Consider the following 23,178-nt stretch of genomic DNA (forward strand, 5'->3'; position numbering starts at 1 on the left):
GTTAAAGCCATTAAACGACAGCAGCTCTGGGATGAGTCCTGGATCGGGACTCTGGGTGTCGGAGTGTTTTTCTCTATTCTGCCTCTTCTTGTTTCAGTTTGGTAGTGGAAGCTTCCATTTTGAGAAAGGGAAGGGGGTGCCCCCCCACAACATGGAGAGGAAAAAAGTCTGCAGAGTTTCGTGCAGGAGGAGGAGGAGGGGGGGGGGGGATGGGCCCCATTCATGCCTAACATTACCATTTTGATTGCTTTGATGCTGTTTTTGGTTTGGAGGGGGGAGGGGTGGCAGGAGCAGAGAGAGGCAGAAAGCCCAGTCAGCACTGCACAGCCATGTTTTTAATCACTGATTTTCTTCTTCTTCTTCTGTTTTAGCAGCGAAACGTGACCTTTACTTTCCATCTGCACACACACATGAACGTCTGCTTCCCCCTTCGGCCTGATTAGTCCTGAATTTACATCCACATCTGCTGATTTAATGAAGATCCAGAGCACACGGCGCGGCTGTGTCAACGTTTACCGTGCCCCAAAATAAACTTGGCTTTAACTTTAAGCTAAGAGCGAGTATTAATGGGAAATAATGAGATAACTGTGCTAATGTTTATTAGCACAATGGAGCGAATAATGTCTCCTGACGGGGCTGAAGCCTGGAGGTCATTTCATGGTCACAGTCTGAGGCCTGCGGATGGAAGTTTATTTTATTTCCTGATGGATTCAGATTCATTTTGGAGTTGAGCTGTGAGTTCTGAGCGTGCTGTCGTCAGCGTCCATGTTGTGAATGAAAAGGTGTTTTAATAACAGCCTGTTTTGCTCCAGTGTTTATTGGGGGGGGGGGGGGGGGCTGCACTCTGGAGTTGAAGGATGTAAATGCAAATGGAGAATGATTGCAAACCTCCAAAAAAGGTAACTGGAGAAATGGTAAACAGATGGAGGCGTTCCACAACCAGAAAGTGTTTTCTTTCTCCTCCTCTCGTGTTGGAAATTAGCACCAAGGTCTCAGTTCAGTTTAAATTGACTACCTGTACCAGTGATATGTGCATTCTGGGCCCTGAAAGAAGAATGGACTCATCGATTCTGTTTCATTCTGCTCCACTTGCTCTCCGTTGCGTCATGGCACCAGTTTTACTGACTTGTCAGGTGCAGAGAAGTTGTTTTAGTTTCTGCTCCACTTACTGTTTAGAAGGGTTTTTACTTATTCCTACCCAAACATCAGCAGGTCTGCAGGGCTTTATTCGTCCTGTTGGAGAACAACCCAAACTCATGTGAAGTTTCTTTGGCCGTTCTGATTAAAGTCTTTTCATTTAGAAAATAAGAAAAAAAATTAAGGTGTGTTTTTGGTTAGTTTACTGCACTACTATACTCGATTACAGAGAACTGTCTTTTGTCCTAAATGTGTGTCACCCAATGTGAACTTTTATTTCCAAAAAGTGGCCTCAGCAAGTTCTAAGAAACCGTCCGCCAAAAGAGTAAATGAAATGAAAGAGGCTGAAGCGTGTGACAGCTGTGGAACACGAGGTGTGTGTGTGTGTGTGTGTGTGTGTGTGTGTGTGTGTGTGTGTGTGTGTGTGTGTGTGTGTGTGTGTGTGTGTGTGTGTGTGTGTGTGTGTGTGTGTGTGTGTGTACGTAAAATCTCAGATCTTTTGTTTCTCCTGCACAAAAGTGGGACCGAAGTGCTTCTCTTGTGTTTTTTTTCTTCAGTAGAAGTTGAAACAAAGAACTTGAAAGATTTCCAATGGCAGTAGTAAAGTCCTCTCAGAGGCAGCATCTGTAACCATGGATACCAGGCCTTGTTCACAGGTCCGCGCTGTGTAAAGCTCATTAAGGCTTTTTTAAAAGTTTCACATCCACGCAGTGCATCTCTGCACAGGAAGTGACTGTTGTGATGAAACGGACAAAAGCTGGTTGTGTCTGAAGTGTTGAGAGGAGAGCAGCCGTATGATTGGTGCACATCTCCCTGGCAGCCCCTGTCATTGGCTGTGGAGCAGGAAGTGTTTCTTGAGTCACAGCTGAGGTTTCATGTTTCTGGATGGTTGGACATTTAAGACTTGTTGTAAAGGTCATGATGAATGTCGGACTTGTGCGGGACGTCAGTTTGATGTGGTTCAAAATAAAAACCTGCTGGTTCTTGGGGCGTATATCAGGAGTTGTGGGGTTGTTTATTGTGTTGTTGTCTCCACTCTGAACACACACTCCCTCCGTGGTTAATAGTTGGTTCTGTGAGCTGATGCTGCCTCGGTGCGTCGTCCAGCTGTGAGCAGCTGTTTGCTTTGAGTCGCTCTGTGGGACAGCTGTCTGTCATGTGTGGAGCTGATGTTTAATTCATGTCATTGATCTGAACCTTCACTTCTCTAAAATATTTCCACATTTTTCTGTCCAAATAGACCAAAGTGAGCTTCAGGATCTGGTTTATAATTCCTCTGCAGTTATGTATAATGTTCTTAGAAAAACTTTACAGCATTCATTTAGAAACTAAAGCTGGTTTAAAATCACAGATGTGGACTTTATTTCTGTGTTTCTCAAACTTTCTGAGCCCAAGGACTGAGCAGCCAAAATGAGATTCATGGACTATCTAACTCCCAAACTTCCCTCCAAGGCTGCAGCGTCAGGACGTGTTGGTGGGACTTTAGAGGAAAAATGTTTTACACATCTGTACGTGACTTCTGAACAAACAGACGCTTTAGTGTGAGAGGTTTAAATTTACGTCATGTGACAGATCAGATAAACCTCAGATGTTCAGGAGCAGCCATCATCACATCTGACCTTTGACCTGCAGTGATAGAGCTGTTGTGTCATCGCACAACATAACAATATAAGAAGAGACAACAACAAAGCAACACAGTAACAATAATCAGAATTTTTGGCCAGGATTATTTTATTATAATGAAACAGAATTTTTGATTTTAGCACCTAAACCTTTAATATGATCATTTAGGAAATGAAAAAGTCTAAACTGCAGATATGATATTTTATGTAATTGACTCTGAATAAAAACCACACGACTCTGTTCTCTGTGAAATTCAGAGTTTTGGGCCTTCTGCTCTGAAATAACTATCAAACTTCAATTTTCAAGGTATGAAACAGACGACAGCCTCGTTCTTTAGTCAGTTTGTAGTTAGGATAAATGGTGGAAAGATGCAGTTGGTTCATCTCCTCTCTGCTCTGCAGGTTTCTGAATCAGTTTCTATTGAAAAGCCTTTTAAAAACAGCACTGGCTCTTTTCTGCTGCACTAATTTCCTCTTTGCACATACATTAGTCAGCAGGGGGTCGGCGGTCAGCCTGCGCTGCTAAAGCTGAACTGTGTCATACATCAGCTCGCACTAATTGGACATTTGAGAGGCTGCAGGAACTGTCGCTCCGTCCCTCCATCATGGCGTCCTCCTGCCGGGCCGAGGTAAAGGCCTGCAGGTGAGCTTTCTCACCAAGTGAAACCGAAGTGGGACTACTCCCAGGGTGGCTCATTACGGGCTCCCACAGGGCTGATTAGACCGGGCACGCTTTGGGGCTTTGTCCCGCACTAACTGGTGGTTAAGGCTCCGTCTGGACTTCTAGACTAGACTTCTTAAACCGCCTCAGTTCTCCTCCAGGTCCAGGTGACACAACCAAACATCTACTGAAGTAAAACAAACAGCCACCTTAAAACTTAACACAGAAATCTTATTCATGTATTTTTTACATCACTTCCTGTGTGTCTGTGATCGGACACCTGGCTGATTGTTTTAGATGCTCACTGTGACAAACGTACATTTGTGGTGTTATCAGTATTTTAAAGCAGCCCCTCCCTTCAGTCTCTTTTGTCACACTGATCTCAGAGCTGCAGCGATTCTGCCATTTTTTTGTTTGCAGACTCTTTTTAATCATCACTGGAAGGCGACGCTCGGCTCTAATTAAGAGCAGCTCGACAGGAAACCCTACGACGACTCTTCCTGGGGGAGGGCAGCGCTGCTCAGCCTCAGACACACTAACTGTCTGCTTATTCCAACACAGGGGCCTCTGGAAAGTCTTAAAGGTCCACATGGTCTGAAGGTAGACCTCCATGTGGTCTGATTTTAAATCAGGTCCAGGTTCTATATTCATCCAGTGATAGTGTGAAAGATGCTCCACAGAAAAATGCTCAGTTTGTGTTCAGACACTGAACCTTCAACCGGCCGTCAGGACTTCTGGGACTTTGTGATGCCATCTGTGTTTTACCTGAAATCTCAGATGGATCGATAGATGATCAATGATCAGAGTGATGTCGTGCTGTCTGCTGGTAAACAGGTTGCAGATCAGTTCTGGTCCTGTATCCTCCTGTAGTCGAAGATCTGGATCTGTGTTGCAGTCTCTTATTACCAGCAGGAAAAAGTCATTTCCAGAGACTCACAGAAAAGTGCTGATGCAGCGGGGGGGCTCAGTGAATTAACCCATGTTGACGGCCATGCTGCTGTTTCTCGCTCTGACACAGTCCGTCATCTTCCTCCTGTAACGTATCGGCAGCAGCTCTAAATCTTCTTCTTTATGTGCAATTCTCCTTCATACCTCACAGACACACGTTTGCATGCAATCTATATTTTTTCACTGTCTTCTCTCAGTTGGTTTGGAATTCCTGTCATCTGTTATTCTCCAACAGTTTCTCATTCGTCAGTTTTATTTCTTCCGACTCCGTCGCCCTGAACGCTGCAGAGAAAACAAATGCCTCAGTTATTCTTCTGCTCTCCACAAAGCAACTTCACAAATTTAGAGAGAGAAGCTGAGACGGCCTGCTTGGTCTTAACCTTTGACCTCTCTGGTTTCTAACAGTTAAAATGGCCCGGATTTTAATTATTGATGAATCTGTTGATCGTTTTCTCACAGTCCAACTGGGTCAATAATGATCAGCTGATCAACTTCTCTGAATCAGGAATCAGGTCAACGTTAATGGCAAATTGGACAGACTCAGAATCCCGTTCCGGGTCCAAGTCTGGCAAAAATCATAACTTGATGTGATGTCATGATACAAAATGGATGATGATAAACCCGCCAGAAGGTCAGAGGTCACGTCGTGATGCTGAGCCTTCCTCTGTAATAAGAGTCAGCTTCCTGTCCCGCAGCAGCTCTGTCTGGCTCGATGTTTGAGTTGATCTCAGGGGAAATAAAAACCAACTTTGGTTCGCAGAGAGTGGTTTAGAGAGCCAGCGAGTCGGCCATGTTGGCCTGAGCTGCAGACTCACAGTGGAGCCTCGAGAGGAAACAGTTCTGTCAAACAGAAACGTCAGCTATCATCCATAGTGACTTTTCTTGAATAACCTTCCTGCCTTTCCTAGAAACCTTTCACACTTTCTTTTTTTGGACACAGTCTCCCTTATATTTTGCATCTGTCAGACAGAAAAGCTTTCTGGATTCAGGTCAATTACATGAAAACCTCTCTGTTCCCTAAAGCAGCATGACGACAGCTACAGAGGTTGAAGCGATGACATGCCCTTGTGTTTAAGTTGTGTCTTTATTCCCAATTCTTTCATCTGCAGTGAGTTTTGTAGTTGTCAGGTGGAACCATCCTTCAGCTCAGTCAGACTGTCTCCCTTCAGGGAATGAGGGAGTGGTGAGCCGGAGTGCTGCAGAGCTCGGATTATCCTACTCAAAAAGCCGTGAAAATTGCTGTAATAATGCAAAAAAAATTGCCTTGGTGCATCACGCACAGACTGTTCTTCTTTTTGAAGTTACGTGTTTGTGCGGCGCAGACAAAGTGCAGCTGTGGATGAGTAATTTGCATGTTTTGTTTATGAGCGCCGTCTCCTGCCCTTTGTGCCAACGGTATTTTCAGCACACGTCCATATCATTGCTCAATTTCACGCAGACCTGAAGTTAATTGTTGCGGTTTCATGGACATCAATGTATTTTCTCTGTCAGCGGACACTGAAATACCATCCACACCCACGGGCTGCAAACTTACCGTCAATTATATCGGAAAATTTGGTATTTCCAAAGTTCACCCTGTTGGGGGTGTTTGGTCCGAAGCCCACATGATGTGATATTTATCAGGGTGTATCTGTGCTGCAGGTGAATGCCAACTGATTAAATGTACGTCCACATTTTGTCTTAAAAGTCTCTTATTTTGAAGGGCTGATATCCATAAGAGGATATATTTGTGGTTTTAAGAACCAAATATCATCTCTATGTAGTTTTCCACCATCTTTCTCTGGAGCTGCAGGAACAAAATGCCAATCAGCCAATCGCAGGATGAGGATCAGCTCCTGCCTCCTGTGATTGGCTGCCTGTTCTGTTTGATGATCCAATTAAAAGGTGGCAGATCTCAGGTAAAACAATGAGAATGAGTCCTGCATGACTGGATGGTGGGTTCAGACCTTTAGGTGGTAAAAGCGTCTCACATATAGTTTTATCTGATTTGTCCTTGTTGTTGCTCCACTTTAAACCCAAACGCCAACTTCCTTCTCCTCCAGTGTGAAGATCACGGTTAAATTATGTGAGCACACTGAAGTTCAGACAGACCAACCTGTTATATTTTAATGACTGTGACTTTTCCTCCACTAACACCCACCAGACAAACTTTATATTTTTAGCTCCGTTACTGTTAGCACTCTGAGAATAGACACGCCATCAGGGTGCTCTTTGTTTCATCACTTCTTCTCGTACAACGGCTGTAAAGAATGGTGTGATCTCCAGGATCATGTCAGAGTGTTCGCTGTGACTTACAGTCAAGATTTCATTTTATCTGATTAAAGGAAAGGTTCAGCTGTTAAATGTCCACAAAGGGAAAAGCCTCAGATGGTTGTTGTTTTTTTTTTTTTTTTTTTTTTTTAAATACGCCTTCTAATGGAGCTCAACCTTTCAAAATAAAAAACTGGAGAAGTTAAAACATGGACCTTTTAAACTTTTGAACAGTCCAGAGAAAGAGAAAGAGTCCATTGCGTGATGTTCAGGTTCCTGATCAGTGACTAAAGCAGCACCAGTTTGGTGTCAGAGGGTTAAAGGTCAGGTGTCCATGGCGACGACGTCCCGATGAGCTGCAGGGAGAAAAAGCTGCTCGCTCGTTTTGTCTGTCATTCACAAACCTCACCCATAATGAACTTCCTCATATTTTCTCATCCCTTCACCCTCATGCCAAAACATTTATCAACGTCCAGTCACCTGGGCTGCAGCTGCATATGTGTGTGTGTGACTGTTGAGCTGTTGTGTTACAGTATGAGTGTGTCCTTTACTCAGACCTTAAACCTTAAAGTGGTCAAAATAAGCAGAGCTGCAGTTGTTGGTGAATCGCCGATGAAGAATATCAGGAAATGAAATCAACGGAAAGAAATGACCTAATCAGTAAAAACATGGAGAACATGTTGTCTGTGGATCAGTCCTGAATGTTTCTGAGTTTATTGTGTCGACAGAATAAAGAGCTGATTTTTCATCATTAATGAGCAGAACTCCTGATCAGATAAAGATAGAAACGACCCAAACACAGGAGAGGAAACATTCAGTGTGTTTTTAGAGTCTGAAGAGCCTATTTCATAATTAAAAACAGAAAGAGATGAGAAACAGTCCTGAAAAGGTTGACCCAGAGGCTCCCTGTGTTTAACGGCCGCTCCACTTCACGTCCTGCTGAGCTGGACTCACCTTGAACAGTGTCATCTGAAGGTTTTCTCAGAGATTAAGATCAGGTCTTCGTTGAGCCCGGTCGCCTTCCTGTAAAGGGCGCAGCATCACGAGCGGCGGCCATATCGACGTTTTCTCTGGATGGGTTTTTTTGCAATGGCGCTCTGAGACTTCGGTCAGCAGCTTAACTGGCCGAAGACACCGCTGTGCACGGTCAGCAGCTGGACTGGCCAGAGGACTCACTTTATCATCAGACGCTGAGCTGCAGCTTCTCTGCCCCGCTTTGTGGCAGATTATTGTGACAGTTACCATGACAACAGCATGTGAGTGGCCTTCATGGGAGCGGAGATGACAGATGAAGTGTTCAGATTTTTTAAAGAACCAACTAATTTCTCTGAAATGGTGAATCAGACAATATGGAGGTTCAATGTCACACCGGTGTGGCCAACCTTCGGTCCACTTCCCAAATCCAAATCCTGCAGAGGACGAAGACCAACAGAGAAGAAACAGCACACATCCTGCTGCTCGTCTCCTGTCTCACTGAAGTTTGGACTTTGAGAACAGCAGGAGATAAGACGTTTCTGAAGAGGCTCCAGGAAACCGTCATCTGACTGAAGACAAATCAAATCTTCATCTTTGTTTTGTGGACATCAGACGTTCCAACACAATAAAAGCCTGATGAAGTGAATATAATCCACTGACTGTCAGTTGATGATGATGAATTGTTTTTATCAGGACAGTTATCGTCTCTGTGGGACACCAGGTTCAGCAGGTCCCTCTGTTCTGGTCTGTGGAGATCAGTTCCAGAGAGTTTAAAGAACTCGGCTGTTTCCTGTTTATGGAGGATTGGGGGCGTGGCCCCTTTAATGGAGCGTATTATTAGGAATCTCCGATTCAGTAAAGCCTGACGGGACGTGTTGAGTCCACAGATCTCAGGAGGAGGTGAGTTGGAGTCCCAGCTCTTCATCTTCGGCTCCTCTCTGATCAACTAAAGAGAACAGCGAAGCCGGAGTTGATGCCGTCGTCTTGTTGTTGTCACTGTTTTTATTTTCTCCTGTCCCACAATCGCACCCCCCCCCCCCCCCCGGCCTGGTGTCAGGCGGCGTGGGCTCGGCCTCCATCTTCATAGCTGCTTGATCTGCCCCTGCTGCCCCTGAAGCTTCGTTAAAGGGGTAATTACTGGGAGGCTGGTTGGTGTTCCGTGTTAAACGGCTGCTCGCTGCAAATTATTAATTGTCTTGTTGATCTGTTGAAGCAGTGTGGACGGAGTCGCAGCGTATTAATTATTGTGTTGTTTTGGAGGTAATCCACAACACAGCCACACACAGCATGTGTGCAAGTCACCGTTGTGTCGTTCGTTTCTTTAAACTTTGTGAGCAGTGATACGTCTTTGGAGGAAGCAGAGCTCGTGTGTGTCATGTTAAAGCTACACAGTCAGTCAAAATATGATCAGAAATTACGAACTGCTCATCGAGTCATGATCAAAACATTTAAAATGAAAATAATTTGATCAGCGCTCAAGTTTAGTCCTCAAGTTTAGTGTTTTCTGCCTCTCCTCTTCCTCTTCCTCCTCTTTCTCTCCTCTTCCTCTTCCTCCTCTTTCTCTCCTCTTCCTCTTTCTATCCTCCTCCTCCTCCTCCTCCTCCTCCTGCTCCTCTCTGGCTGCTGCAGATTTGGAGCAGTGTGTTTGTCATTTCAGGTCTTTGTCTTTGTGAGAGAAGAGAGGAATGTTATTGTCTTGGCCTCAGCAGCTGGTTCCTTCTCAGCCCCTGCTGTCCAGGCCTCACTCACCGCTCTCTGATTAGCTTTGTGTAGCATGAGTGTGTGTTAGTGTGCGACTTTTTTAAGGAACAAACAATGGACCCGCTCAGCCAGTTAAACAGACATCACCAGAAAAAAGTCAATTATGGAAAAGGCCGAACAAAGAGCCAAAAAATCTGATGAGTCTGTCGTGGAAGCATTTTGGGTTCAAAGAAGCTGGTCTCCTGCCGCCGCCGCTGCCGTCAGGCCCCATTTGTACGTTTGACGTCTCTGAAAATTTGAAACGCTGCAGCTTTCTCTGCCAAGATGAGGAAAAAACCAGAGTGGAGCCCGTCGGGCTGCTGCTGGGTCGCAGTGCAACACAACTTAACGCTGTGTTTTCTCCTCTGAAATCATAACAATGTGTGGGAGTGGCCTGTGTGTGTTTGTGGCCTTACCCAGCATTCCTTTCCATCCTCCTTCTAGGCCAGCATCCCACCATGCCCTGCTTTTTATGCATTATTGAGTCTCCTCGTGGCATCCTTAAAAGGGAAGTAGGACTCCGTCTCAACAAGGGCGACTTCAAAGTCCCTTTGAAAAATTGATCAGGTGGGCTTGTAGCTAAAGTAGATCTGCGTTAACAACACAAAACACAACCAGCTAGAGGAAGAGAATCTACGGAACAGAGACTTCTGGGAAAAAGGTTGCGCCTTTTTGTTTGTCTCCCACTTTCTGCTCTAAACTGTTTTCGTGTCACATTTTTGTGGAACAATGGTGTCAGGTTGTTTGCTGCTTTTATTTTGAAGATGCTTTCATTTTTTTCAGGACATTGTTTTTGATGTTTTGTTTTTAATATTTTATAAATGAGAGAATTTATCAATTCATCAGGAAGTTGTTATGAGTCAGTTATTTTTAGTTATCGGCCGTTTTTGTCCTGGAAGACGTTGCGTTTCAACTTGTTTTATCTGCTGAGTTAAAGGCCCACACGGTTCCTTCTGTTGTGCTGGAGCTCACTACACTGAGATGGATTTTGGTTCTTAAAACAACAAATCTATCTATTTATGTACATCAACCCTTCTGCTGTGTCGTCATGGTTGTCCTCCAAACGGTGCCTGAGGCCACACTGTGCTCGCCTCCTTCCCTCTCCGGAAGGTCACGGGGTCGTACATCACATTACATCAACGAGGCGATAATAAAGACCGCACTGAACATCAGCGCTGCGTCTCTGGAGCCACCAATAAATCACTGAGACTCCAGCTGGATGAAGTCAGAACTCAGAGGACAGACTGTGGCAGGTTAACAGTTAGGTTAACACTTCAGGAACAATGGAAACAAATTAGTTTCCTGTTAAAAACAAAAAATCTTTCTAAAATTCTGCAATCTCAGTTTTTTTTATGTTGTAAAAAGGCTAATAAACAGAAAGGGCTCATTAGCATCTAATTAAACTCTAATGAGCAGCCAGTTGTTTAACAGTCATGAAATGCCTTCAGGCAAAAATTCACATGGTGGCATCAACTCGAAGAAACGACGAGCACAAAGGAAGACTGGCGGTGTGGAGCCTTTTGGGTCGATGTGATTCTTATTTATCAAAAATGTAAGAAAAGATGATTAAATCTGAACCTGTCTCCTGGGACGGGGGGTCAGCCAGGCCCTGTTTTGGCCGAGGAGGACTGAACAGGGCCGCCAGCACCAGCAGCCAGAGGACGAACCTCAGATGAGAACATTTCCTGTTTTTGGTGACAGGAAAGGTCACATGAGGGGTCAGCGGAACCAAAAAGTTTGTCCTAAAGTCCAGCATCACCTTCGTGCCTCCCCGTTCTCATCAACCTGGATCTGGACTCGGGTCCAAACATCCAAAAGACGAAGGGACATCGGCGGCGTCTCGGGGATCATGGCTCTGTTAATCCGTGATGAGCTGTCAGGTCGACGCCTCTGTGCGTCTAATCCTGCCATCCCTCTCAAATCTGATCTGATCCACAGATCTCAGCGTTGCTGCAGGCATCGCTGCATTAATGCTGATAATGCTGCTCCGGTTTGTGGGAAAAATAATCTCAGAAAATCCCTTTAATCAAAGCAGCAGAGCCACAAACATTTCCTGGGAAAGGGGCAAGTAAAGACTGAATGAGTTTCCACGTTTCAGGAGCTGAGGTCATGAAGGTCCAGCTGCCCAGATCAGCTCTGGAGTGTTAATAAAGTTTATTTAAATCTAGATCACCAGCTGTCATGAAGTCTGGACCGTTCATTCTCAGCAGGTTCAGGTTCCAGGTATCTGGGTGGAAGTTCAGTTTGTGTTCCGGATCCTAAAGCGGTCTGAGGCCGTTTGTTCTGGATTACAAATGAAAACCGTCTTTTACTGCTGCAGCTCTGAAGATGCTCCGATAGACTCCGATTCTGAGTCACTCTCCTAAAATATCAGCCCTGATCCTGTTACTGAGTCAGCTCCAGCTGGGAGAGTTTCGGGGGGCTGGTGGTCCGGCTGGGGGGCGGGAAGAGTTTCTATCTTTATCTGATCAGCAGTTCTGCTCATTCTTTGGAGCGGTAATGATGAAAAATCAGCTCCAAATATCTAATTGTCCACGCCTCTCTGTCACTGGAGCCAATAGGAGCATCCGATGGAGAGATGTGACTGTGCATGTCACCATCAAAGATGGAGGGTGAGAAGTTAAGTTAATGTGAAGTCTGTAATCTGTGGTTTGGACAGTCTGTTTAATAATGGACATTATTAGAAATGATGCTGAGTGGAAACATGATGACGATGATGTGAGGGAGGTGACGGTTTGTGTGTCTACACAGTGACTTGCCCCCCGTTCAGTCTGTTGTCTCTGCTGCAGCCAGAAGATGGCCTCTCCTCAGCTGGATATCAGGGCTTCCTCACTATTAATAGCCCTCCATCCTTTTAAATGTCTGTAAATAAACTGCTATTCGCTTGGAGGAACTGTAATTGTAACACACACACATAAAGCAACATGACAGTTTATTGCTGTTAGTGGCTGATGATGTGAGTGAACCTGAAAGGGGGATTTCCTGGTTTGAGCTGAGATTTAAGGCAGCAGGCTCGTCCCCTGTCGACTGATGAGACTGCAGGTCGCCGTGGACAACTATACTGAAAGTTTTTCTTTGGTGCCGGGTGCGGGGGGACAGTATGTCTGTTAATCACGTCTCAGACAAGTTGCTTGCAGATTGAAGGGGATGCAGGAGAAGACTGGGGGTCTTGAACGCAGTACGGTGCAGCCGCTGATTCACAGGTTCACTTCCTGTTGTTGACGTCAGGCCGTACTTAATCTTACTGTTAAAATATGCAGCATCTTATTTACTTCACAACTTCACAAAGCTCTGACTTCATAAAGACATTTACCAGTCATTCAAATATCAAAAGACTTAATTGATCTCATGTGGATTGATTAATCAGCTGATCACTGTATTGACTTGATGTGACTCTTTGTGTGCGACCTCTGACCTCTGGACAGTTGTTTAAACGTCTCAATGTGTTTTTTGATCTTCACCTTGAGCTGAAAATGCGTCGACTCTGGAAAAACTCTTGGAGGGAATGGTTGTGATTAATTCATTTGAGTGAGAAGGATTTACTGCTGAGCCATCAAATAAAACCTGAATCATTTCTGTGCAGTTTAGTTTGTCAGCCTAACAAAGAATGCTGCATAAAAAAGCTGAATTTAATGTGTTTTCCGAGACAAGGCCGACATTAGTGATGAGTGAACAAGTGGGGTGACTTTTGTCTGTGAGGTGGTGATCTTTTTTCCAATTATTGTGACTGCACATGAACGCATCAGACAGAAGAAAGGTTGGATGAAGGGAAGAACCGGCCTTTGAGATGCTTTGTTGTCTCCATGGTAACAGGCTGATAAGGTTCATGGGTGATGTAGTGATGAGATTTAACAGAAAAGTCTTTTTCACCAAGTTTCCAGAATGTGAGTCTGGCTGTCCGTTAATCAGAGCTGCGTCCTTCAGTGCAGCAGCTCTGATCTGCTGATCAGCTCGTTATTACACAGAGCTCTCGTCCTCGGCTCCGTCCCTCCGTCCAGACGTCTTCCCTGCCCTCTGACATACACTGTGTTTCCATGTCGTCGGCCCGGGACGCTGCTTCTGCCTTTGCACGTGCTTGGAAATCCAAACGACGCGCTGAAGAACTAATGAGAGAGTCCGGACGGGCCCCGTGAAGCGAGGCGCCGCTCTCTGTGGTGATGAGTTTCATTTTAAAGGCTGACATTTTAGCTACCTCTGTAAATGCATTCAAATTAATTTCCCATTATTGCCTTGCTTATCGGGGGCTGCAGAGACGTAAACAAAGATGCGGACAAACGCTGGAAAGCAATTAAAAATAAATGGGGTTTGGACAGAAGTGCCCCAGAGAAAGAGATAAAGGCAGAACCAGTGTGGAGGCCGAGTGTTGCTGCCACCGCCGTCGCCTATATTTTTTATTTTGCTCCCAACTGTTGTTGCTTCTGTGGATGTCTTTTTGGGCGCCGTCCTGAGGCGTCATCACACTAAACGGCTAAATTAGCCCAGTTATTTGGAGCGAGCCGAAGTGGTGCCGCTGCCTGCAGGCGCTGTTATTTCTGAGCACTCTACATCCATTTTGTGTGTCCACAGCTTGCGGTCATGAGTGTGTGTGTGCGTGCGTGTGTGTTCTCTACACATTGCTCAACGGTCAGCTGAATGTGTGCCTGGAAAGGCAGAGTGATTACTGTGCAGCTTTGCTTAATGAAAAATAATGACTTGCTTTGCGGAGAGTTTTTTCCTGTTTGTTCTTCACCTGAGCTCCGTGTCAAAGGGCCACTTCAGAAATGAAAAGAAAAGCCTTGGCACAGTTTGTTCTCCCCCTTCGTGGAAGAGGCACCGTAGTTCTTAAATGAAGGCTAGTTTCCGTAGCAACATGCCAAATATAACAAAGCTTGTGCTGGAATAAAAATAAAGACAGACGTGCAGCGACTGGAGCAGGACTGCAGGCCTGATCTCACCCTCTGATGAGATTCACTCTGTTTTCAACACAGATTTCAAATGAATGCTAATGTGTGGACGCCGGCCTGCAGCTCCAGGCACAGAGACTTTGTCACACCACCACACAAAGACGGAGGCCTATTTTCCTGCTCTTCTGTTTCCACCTCAGAGCTGCTGAGCTGATAATAATCAACACATGGAGAAGAGACATGACAAAGAACCAGGTTTTAATTTGGCTGCTGAAGTGACGTGAACTCGTGAAGCCATGTGCAGGGTGTATATTATGCTACATGGCTAATGTTAGCATTAGCATCTGTAGAATTTCTTAGCATGCTAACCAGCTAGGCGGCTCCGTCTGTCACCATCTGATCTTTTGAAAACGACAGATTCATTTGATGCTTGACCTTTGAACTGGACAGGAAGTTGCTGTTTAATAATTCTGATGGCTCCGGTTAGAGTTAGGGTCAAAGGTTATGACTCCAAAGAAAAACAGTGAAGACCTGATGGCGCTTTCCACAGTTATTCAGACGGAGCAAAGCTGCTCTTGTTTCTTAGCTCCGACAGAAGATTTTCAGTGGGGTGACTCTGACTCACTTTACTCAGCAGAGAGTTAATATTTGACCATTTGCATGATGTTTCTGCTCGCTGCTCAGTGTTTGTCTGAACGAAGAGAAAATTTGACCTTTCCACTGCTTTTTCTGTGTCAGTTTAATGTCAAAGAACATTCAAGTTCCCTCTAAAATTAGACGGAGCTGCTGCAGCAGCTGGTTGTGCCTCTGTACAAACACAGTGAAAGAAATCCTGTGACAGACAAACAGAGAGCAGGCTGAGTCAGTTTCTTCTGTGACGCCTGATGGAACAGAACTGGAGCACAGACAACACGGAGAAGAACAGGACCAGGACTCTGTAATCACCTGAGTGATGGTGATGAAGAACAGTAGAGTGGACAGATGTTTCCTTCTCTGAGTCGTGGTCAGCCCCCCCCCCCACATGTTCAGCAGCAGAGATGAAACACAATTTCATTTACCTGCGTCTAATGAAAAGGCAATTTGTGGCACAAGAGCATGGAGACGCAGAGACGCCGCCGCCGTTCTGCAGCAGAAATGAATGACATGGCTTTGTCTGCAGCTGTACTGACTCAATCATCTTCTCCACAGTGACCTGTGACAGTGACTCAGAAAAAAGCGCCATGCATCCTGGTGAAAGTCTTGAAAGAGGAGGACGTTGGCCTTTGGCCATTATTTAATATGAATTACATGTCAAACAGCACAACAGACGTAAAATTTTTAAAAGAGGTCACTGACTGTGGATCTCGGTGGTTTCTGATTAAATAAATAAAATAAATAAAATAAATAAATAAATAAAAATAAAATAAGTGGCTGTAGTTTTCACATCCTGTAACTTGGTGTGTGAATGTGACAGTTTCAGCCTCAGCCCCGTCTCACACCTCTGTCCTCAGTACCGTCTGCATGGACACGCAAACGTGTATTTTATGTTTATGTTCATGTTCCTCAGAGGATAAATCAGGAACCTGATGGGTCTGTGTGCTCCCAAGAGGATACACCTCCACCTGGGACCATCGATGTCCTTCTGACGTTATTAGAGTTGACCTCAGTGAACTCTGAGCGCGGCCCTGTGTAGGATTTCAAACCATGGATGTGTTGTACATGCATGAGGAGTACATTTCTGAGGAAGGCGATGGCGGCAGCTGGGCAGGTAGTCGCCGTTTCCCATGAGGCTCCACGGTTGGAGCTTTTGAGAGACGAAGCCCATCAGAGTTAGCCAAACATCGCTAATGCTCTCCCCAGAAAGCTTCCTCATCCAAATGCTAACAGGAACTCACAAGCCGTCTGTGTTTGTGTGCTTTTTGAACAGATGCTCTGGCTGTAAATATATTTGGTGGGGGGGGGCAGCCATTTGTTTTCATTTTGTAGCTTTCGGGGGGGTTGTTATGTAGTTTGCAGCAGATCCAGTCTGTCCTCCTTCTGACTGATCTGATCTTTATCTCCTGAAAACCAAATATTCCTGTTAAAGGACAAATTCACATTAACACAGCAGAACGGAAGGCTGGGGGGGCAAAGAGCTAGCCCCCTTCATGCATCGTCTTTTTATTATTTTATCTTCTGCTGTCACTGTCGTCTCAAAAAGGAACAAATACCCCTCATCAGCAACACTCATTTTGTAATTGGACTCATTTATATATTATAGTATAGTATTATATAGTTTATATCGTATAGAATATTAAAACAGAGTTTTAATGAGGGCTCAGAGTCAGATTCCACAAAGCGGCTTCTTCTGGTCTGCCCTTCAAAGTAAAACACTGGAGGACTTTAATGCCTCCTGCAGACTTTTGTTGTGCTCATATCTTCCTGTCACAGGTGTGACTCCTCCTTCTCCCGATTGGCTGCAGGTAGACCTCCTGTGAACAGGAAGTGGTGACAGTCATGTTGAACACAGTGTGCCCCCCCCCCCCCCCCCCAACAACCCACGTAAAGAGCCGGCGGACCGGCTGAGCGTCCTGCAGCCACCTTCAGATCGGGGTGTTCGGTTCGGGGGCGGGGGGTCGACAAATAAGGTTCCTGTTCAAGCTGGATCTGGTTCTGGATCTGATTCTGGTTCTGTCAGTCATTCAGCTGTTAATAAAGTTTTGTGTGGTCCGTCTGGTCACAGCCTGGGGGGTTCTGACTGTGGGGGGGGGGTCACATTCCTCTATGGTGCTTTTATTTTGAAGTTTTGGCACTGTGCAAAGTAAAATGCGGTGAATCCAAAGAAACAAGTTCTGGACTCACATGGACACTGTCTGTCGGACCAAGGCCCAGGTCCTGCTCCAGGTTTAGGGATGGTCTATTTCCAACATGCAGATTTAGTTTGATAATGTTTTAAATAAAGTTCAATGTGAAATGATCTGACTTTCCTTTTCTTTCTGTCTTCCAGAGTCAGACGTTGTGTAAAGGCCTGAACGATCTTCAGAATGGACAGGTAGGCCCGCTGAATGCTGAACATCTGGACTGGACTCTGAAGCAGACCGCCCCCTGCTGAGTCACTTCCTGGTTCTGATTCTGAATCAGGAGACTTTTTTTTAAAAATGAAAAGCACAAATGGCTGTAAGAGGTCAAAAAGGTGCTGGTTTCAACACTAATGTTGGTGCAATAGGAACTGATTGGTTGGCTAAAGGTCAAAGGTCATTGTGAACTTTATTCATACAGGACCAGCAACAAGATTTATGACCCATAATCCTTTGCTGTAGCTGCGTGTTTGGAGAAAGCCTTCTATGACTGAGTCTGGGTAGTCTCAGCTTTGTCTGTCTGTCTGTGTGTGTCTGTGTGGGTTTGCGGGTCCTGAGGTGACAGGAAGTGTTGGTGTCTGCAGGCTCACAGCAGAGAGAAAACAGCTTCAGATTCATTAGGTGTCAGTTTAATTTCCGAGCTGCGCTTCATTACGGGTTGTGAGTGGATTTTGCGTCACGTTGTGGCAGCTCTGCTTTCTGCAGGCCTGCACATACTGAGCACACTGAGCGCTGGAAAAAACCTAATTAAAATGAACTTTGCGCTCTGTGATGGGTGGATAATTGTTGCAAGGCATCGGCGTGTGTAATTGAGGCTGCATTTGTTTTACAGGTTTACCTTGTAAATGGGTACATTTGCATTTTCCCCCTCAGCTGGTTGCTGGAGGACTCTTGTCGGCTTAAACGCCATCCGATTGTTTCCAACATGGCGTGACAGTCAGGTTGTTAAAGGTGTTTCGTCAGTTCCCAGACGAGGTAATTAAAGCTGCATCTTCAAACACGAGTCCTCTTTGACGTCTCTAAACCAGAAGGAGGGGTCAGAGTGTATCCCAGCATGCACTGAGACACCCCGAGTTGTTTTCATTCCATTTTTTATAGTTGTGAAGATGGAGAGTTGTGTTGTTTTTGTTGATTCTTGTGTTCACACGCACACCACTGTCTGATTGGTTCTTACTCCTGAAGTGTAACCAGGAAATGGTGCGCTGTGTGTAGCGCTACAACAACAACTACAATACAATCGTATGGAAACAGTCACAGGGAGAGGCCATCGCTAACTGCTAAGCTAACATCAGTAATCAGTCTGATTGATCATGAATGATGATTCGTTTTGATGGTTCTTGTTTCTTTTTGGCTCATTCATTGATGAGCACTTTGAGCAGTTCTGGTTCAGGGATCAGGACCCTGATCTTGATCCTGTACGGAGGACCTGGTCTCCATGATGCTGTGGACGCTCCATGTCCCCCGGACTGAAGGCCCCTGCTGGGAGCAGATTAAATATTGACTGCTGTATTGAGCGTAGATCTAATTTGGAGAGATCGTGGCCGAGCAGTAATGGTGTAGAAAACGAGTCGGGCTTTAATGGTGAGTTGTCGGCGGCTCGTTCGGGTGGCTGTAATTGGCTGGATGGTGGAATCATTGAGTTGGGGCAGAAACTAGTTCAGGCGGACGTCAGGGTGACCAAGCCACCGATATCTTGTGAGCCAATCAGAAGCGGCGCTGAAAGGTCGTCCTGCAGGAATCAATGGTCCAGAGCTGCAGCGGCGGGACGACCTGATAAATGAAACGGCTGCTGTGATTGGAGGACCCCGCTGCCACATCCTCCGACCTGGCGAGGAAAATTCATCTGCAGAAAGGAAGCGTCTTTCATTCAGGTCCAGTCCGTCAATATTTGCTCACTGGCCTCAAACCAAATACACTGATATTGAAAGTCGTCACACTCAGTGAGGCGGGAAGACGAGGAAGGAGCCAGATAAAGAGCTCCACCAGAGTCTGGATTTAAAGGAGCAGCTGAAACAGAAAACTTCATCAGCTTCATCATCTGGATGAAATGTTAACGAACGTATAAAAGCAGCATCACCAGCTTCAGCACCTTTAAATGTGGCTGTAAATCAGGAGCTCAGCGTCCAGGTCCTGTTCCTCCACCCCCCTGTTACATCATGTGTTGGGATGTTTCCTCTCTGCCTGAGGCGGTCGCCCCCTCCCCCACAGTGAAGTGTGGGGTCTGGGCGGGGACGGAGCCCAGGCCTTTGTCCCCCTCAGATCCCCGGGGGGGGCTGCAGGAAGTTCTCAGATGTCTGAAGAGATGCAGCAGATGCTCAGTCAGACCGGAGTTTCCTTCTTCTCATCAAAATCAGGAAATAAACCTCAGTCAAAGCAAATCAAATGCTCCTTGTGTCCTCCCTGATCCCAGTCCTGATCCTTGGTCTGGTCCCGGTCCTGGTCCTGGTCCTGGTTCTGGTCCCAGTCCACTCCTGGTCCTGGTCACAGACCTGAACCTGACACGGGGACTCTGTGTTTGAGCCCCGGGGTCTGTTTGATGAACTGCAGCTTCACATCTGAACAGTTTTCACTCATGGAAGTTTGTGTTGAAGTGTGTGTCTGTGCTGTGTGTGTTGGCTGAGTGTGTGTCTGTGCTGTGTGTGTTGGCTGAGTGTGTGCATGTGCTGTGTGTGTTGGCTGAGTGTGTGCACGTGCTGTGTGTGTTGGCTGAGTGTGTGTCTGTGCTGTGTGTGTTGGCTGCTCTTTGTGGCTGCATCTGCCTCCCTCTATTGTTTGCTGAGGTCCATCTGCTGGCCTTCAGCGCCCAATCCTCCCCCCATCCTCTCCCATCCTCCCCCATCCTCTCCCATCGTCCCCCCATCCTCTCCCCATCCTCTCCATCCTCCCCAATCCTCCCCCCATCCTCCCCCATCCTCTCCCATCCTCCCCCCATCCTCCCCCCATCCTCTCCCATCCTCCCCCCATCCTCCCCCATCCTCCCCCATCCTCCCCCATCCTCTCCCATCCTCCCCCCATCCTCCCCCCATCCTCCCCCCATCCTCTCCCATCCTCTCCCATCCTCCCCCATCCTCCTCCCATCCTCCCCCCATCCTCCCCCATCCTCTCCCATCCTCCCCCATCCTCCCCCATCCTCTCCCATCCTCCCCCATCCTCCCCCATCCTCTCCCATCCTCCTCCCATCCTCCCCCCATTCTCCCCCATCCTCCTCCCATCCTCCCCCCATCCTCCCCCATCCTCTCCCATCCTCCCCCATCCTCTCCCATCCTCCCCCCATCCTCTCCCATCCTCCTCCCATCCTCCCCCCATCCTCTCCCATCCTCCCCCCATCCTCTCCCATCCTCCTCCCATCCTCCCCCCATCCTCTCCCATCCTCCCCCCATCCTCTCCCATCCTCTCCCATCCTCCCCCATCCTCTCCCATCCTCCTCCCATCCTCCCCCATCCTCCTCCCATCCTCCTCCCATCCTCCCCCATCCTCCCCCCATCCTCCTCCCATCCTCCTCCCATCCTCCCCCGTCCTCCCCCATCCTCTCCCATCCTCCCCCATCCTCCCCCATCCTCTCCCATCCTCCCCCATCCTCCCCCATCCTCTCCCATCCTCCCCCCATCCTCCCCCCATCATCTCCCATCCTCCCCCCATCCTCCCCCATCCTCCCCCCATCCTCCCCATCCTCTCCCATCCTCCCCCCCATCCTCCCCCCATCCTCTCCCATCCTCTCCCATCCTCCTCCCATCCTCCCCCCATCCTCCCCATCCTCTCCCATCCTCCCCCATCCTCTCCCATCCTCCCCCCATCCTCCCCCCATCCTCTCCCATCCTCTCCCATCCTCCCCCATCCTCCTCCCATCCTCCCCCCATCCTCCCCCATCCTCCCCCATCCTCTCCCATCCTCTCCCATCCTCCTCCCATCCTCTCCCATCCTCTCCCATCCTCTCCCATCCTCCCCCCATCCTCCCCCCATCCTCTCCCATCCTCTCCCATCCTCCTCCCATCCTCTCCCATCCTCTCCCATCCTCTCCCATCCTCCCCCATCCTCCTCCCATCCTCCCCCCATCCTCCCCCATCCTCCCCCATCCTCTCCCATCCTCCCCCATCCTCCCCCATCCTCTCCCATCCTCCCCCATCCTCCCCCATCCTCCTCCCATCCTCCCCCCATTCTCCCCCATCCTCCTCCCATCCTCCCCCCATCCTCCCCCATCCTCTCCCATCCTCCCCCATCCTCCCCCCATCCTCCTCCCATCCTCTCCCATCCTCTCCCATCCTCTCCCATCCTCCTCCCATCCTCCCCCCATCCTCCCCCCATCCTCCTCCCATCCTCCCCATCCTCCCCATCCTCTCCCATCCTCCCCCCATCCTCCCCCATCCTCTCCCATCCTTCTCCCATCCTCCCCCATCCTCTCCCATCCTCCCCCCATCCTCTCCCATCCTCCCTCCCATCCTCCCCCCCATCCTCTCCCATCCTCCCCCCATCCTCTCCCATCCGCCTCCAGCCTCCCCCCATCCTCTCCCATCCTCCCCCCATCCTCTCCCATCCTCTCCCATCCTCCCCCCCATCCTCTCCCATCCTCCTCCCATCCTCCCCCATCCTCCTCCCATCCTCCTCCCATCCTCCCCCCATCCTCCTCCCATCCTCCTCCCATCCTCCCCCGTCCTCCCCCATCCTCCCCCCATCCTCCTCCCATCCTCCCCCACCCCCCCCATCCTCTCCCATCCTTCTCCCATCCTCCCCATCCTCCCCCCATCCCTCCCATCCTCCCCCATCCTCCCCCCCATCCTCTCCCATCCTCCTCCATCCTCCCCCATCCCTCCCCTATCCTCCTCCCTCCCCCCCATCCTCCTCCCATCCTCTCCCATCCCTCCCCCATCCCCCCCCATCCTCCTCCCATCCTCCCCCATCCTCCCCCATCCCTCCCTCCTCCTCCATCCTCCCCCCATCCTCCCCCCTCCCCTCCTCCTCCCCTCCTCCCCCCCATCCTCCCCCCCTCCCTCCCTCCTCCCCCCCCATCTCCCCTCCTCCTCCCCCCCCCCCCATCCTCCTCCATCCTCCTCCCATCCTCCCCCCATCCTCTCCCATCCTCCCCCATCCTCTCCCCTCTCCCATCCTCCCCCATCCTCTCCCATCCTCTCCCATCCCTCCCCCCCCTCCCTCCATCCTCCCCCTCTCCCCCATCCTCCTCCCATCCTCCCTCCCCCCCCCCCCCATCCTCTCCCTCCCCCCCCCCTCCTCCCCCATCCTCCCCTCCTCCTCCCATCCTCCCCCATCCCCCCCCCCTCCCATCCTCTCCCATCCTCCCCCATCCTCCCCCCATCCTCCTCCCATCCTCCCCCCATCCTCCCCCAATCCTCCCCTCTCCTCCTCCCATCCTCCCCCATCCTCCTCCCATCCTCTCCCATCCTCTCCCATCCTCCTCCATCCTCCCCATCCTCTCCCCCTCCCATGGCTGCTCTCTGTGGCTCTCTAGGAGCTGGCTGCCCCCCCATGGTCCAGATCAGACCTTTAACTCAGACCTGGCCGTCTGATCATCACAGTTAAACGTGTGTATGAAGAAAAGCTGGAGGAATCAGATCCAGTTTGACGGAGGCTGAAATGCTCCAACAGAACGGGACTATAAACGTCAGATTTCTCTCTCTGATCAAGAATTCAAAATGACAACAGTGAGTATTGATCAGTGAGGCCGGAGCTGCAGAAAGATCATCAAATCAAGTCAGAAATACTTCAGTTAGCATCCAGAGGGACGAGTCGCTCTGGATCTGAACCATTAGACATCAGAGTTCTGATCCGGTTCCGTTCTGCTGTTTGCTGGATTTGTGATGTCATGTGATACCAGTTTTCCTGCTGTGCCATGAGAACCTGAAGTTCTGAGCCGAGGACGAGGAACATTTAGTCAGAGAGAAGAAAGATGAGCAGCAGCTAAAGGTCAGCTCTTCTGCCTTTTATTTTGAAAGGTTGATATCCATAAGAAGACGTATTGTTTTAAGAAATAAAAACAACCTGAAAAGTTTGGTGCTAATCTGAAAATATGATTGGATGTCATCAGTGTGAAGTGACATCTGAACTTCTGAACTGAATCTGGTAGTTTATTCTGAAGTGAAGAAGACGCAGCAGGGAAAGATAAACCAACAGCAGCGTCCCGTTTTGCTCAACAG

General features: G+C 48.2%; 1 protein-coding gene across 3 annotated transcripts in view; it reads left to right on the plus strand.

Annotated features, from left to right (window-relative positions):
- phf21b (PHD finger protein 21B) overlaps positions 1-23,178 on the plus strand; it is a 41,027-nt gene that overhangs the window by 1,902 nt on the left and 15,947 nt on the right. For all 3 annotated transcript variants that reach the window (XM_029495731.1, XM_029495730.1, XM_029495732.1), the window contains exon 3: positions 17,182-17,226. In XM_029495731.1, coding sequence (XP_029351591.1) covers positions 17,182-17,226 — 45 coding nt within the window. The remainder of the gene's footprint in view (positions 1-17,181; positions 17,227-23,178) is intronic.

Source organism: Echeneis naucrates, chromosome 23 (assembly GCF_900963305.1).
Source record: "Echeneis naucrates chromosome 23, fEcheNa1.1, whole genome shotgun sequence".
Lineage (NCBI taxonomy): Eukaryota > Metazoa > Chordata > Actinopteri > Carangiformes > Echeneidae > Echeneis > Echeneis naucrates.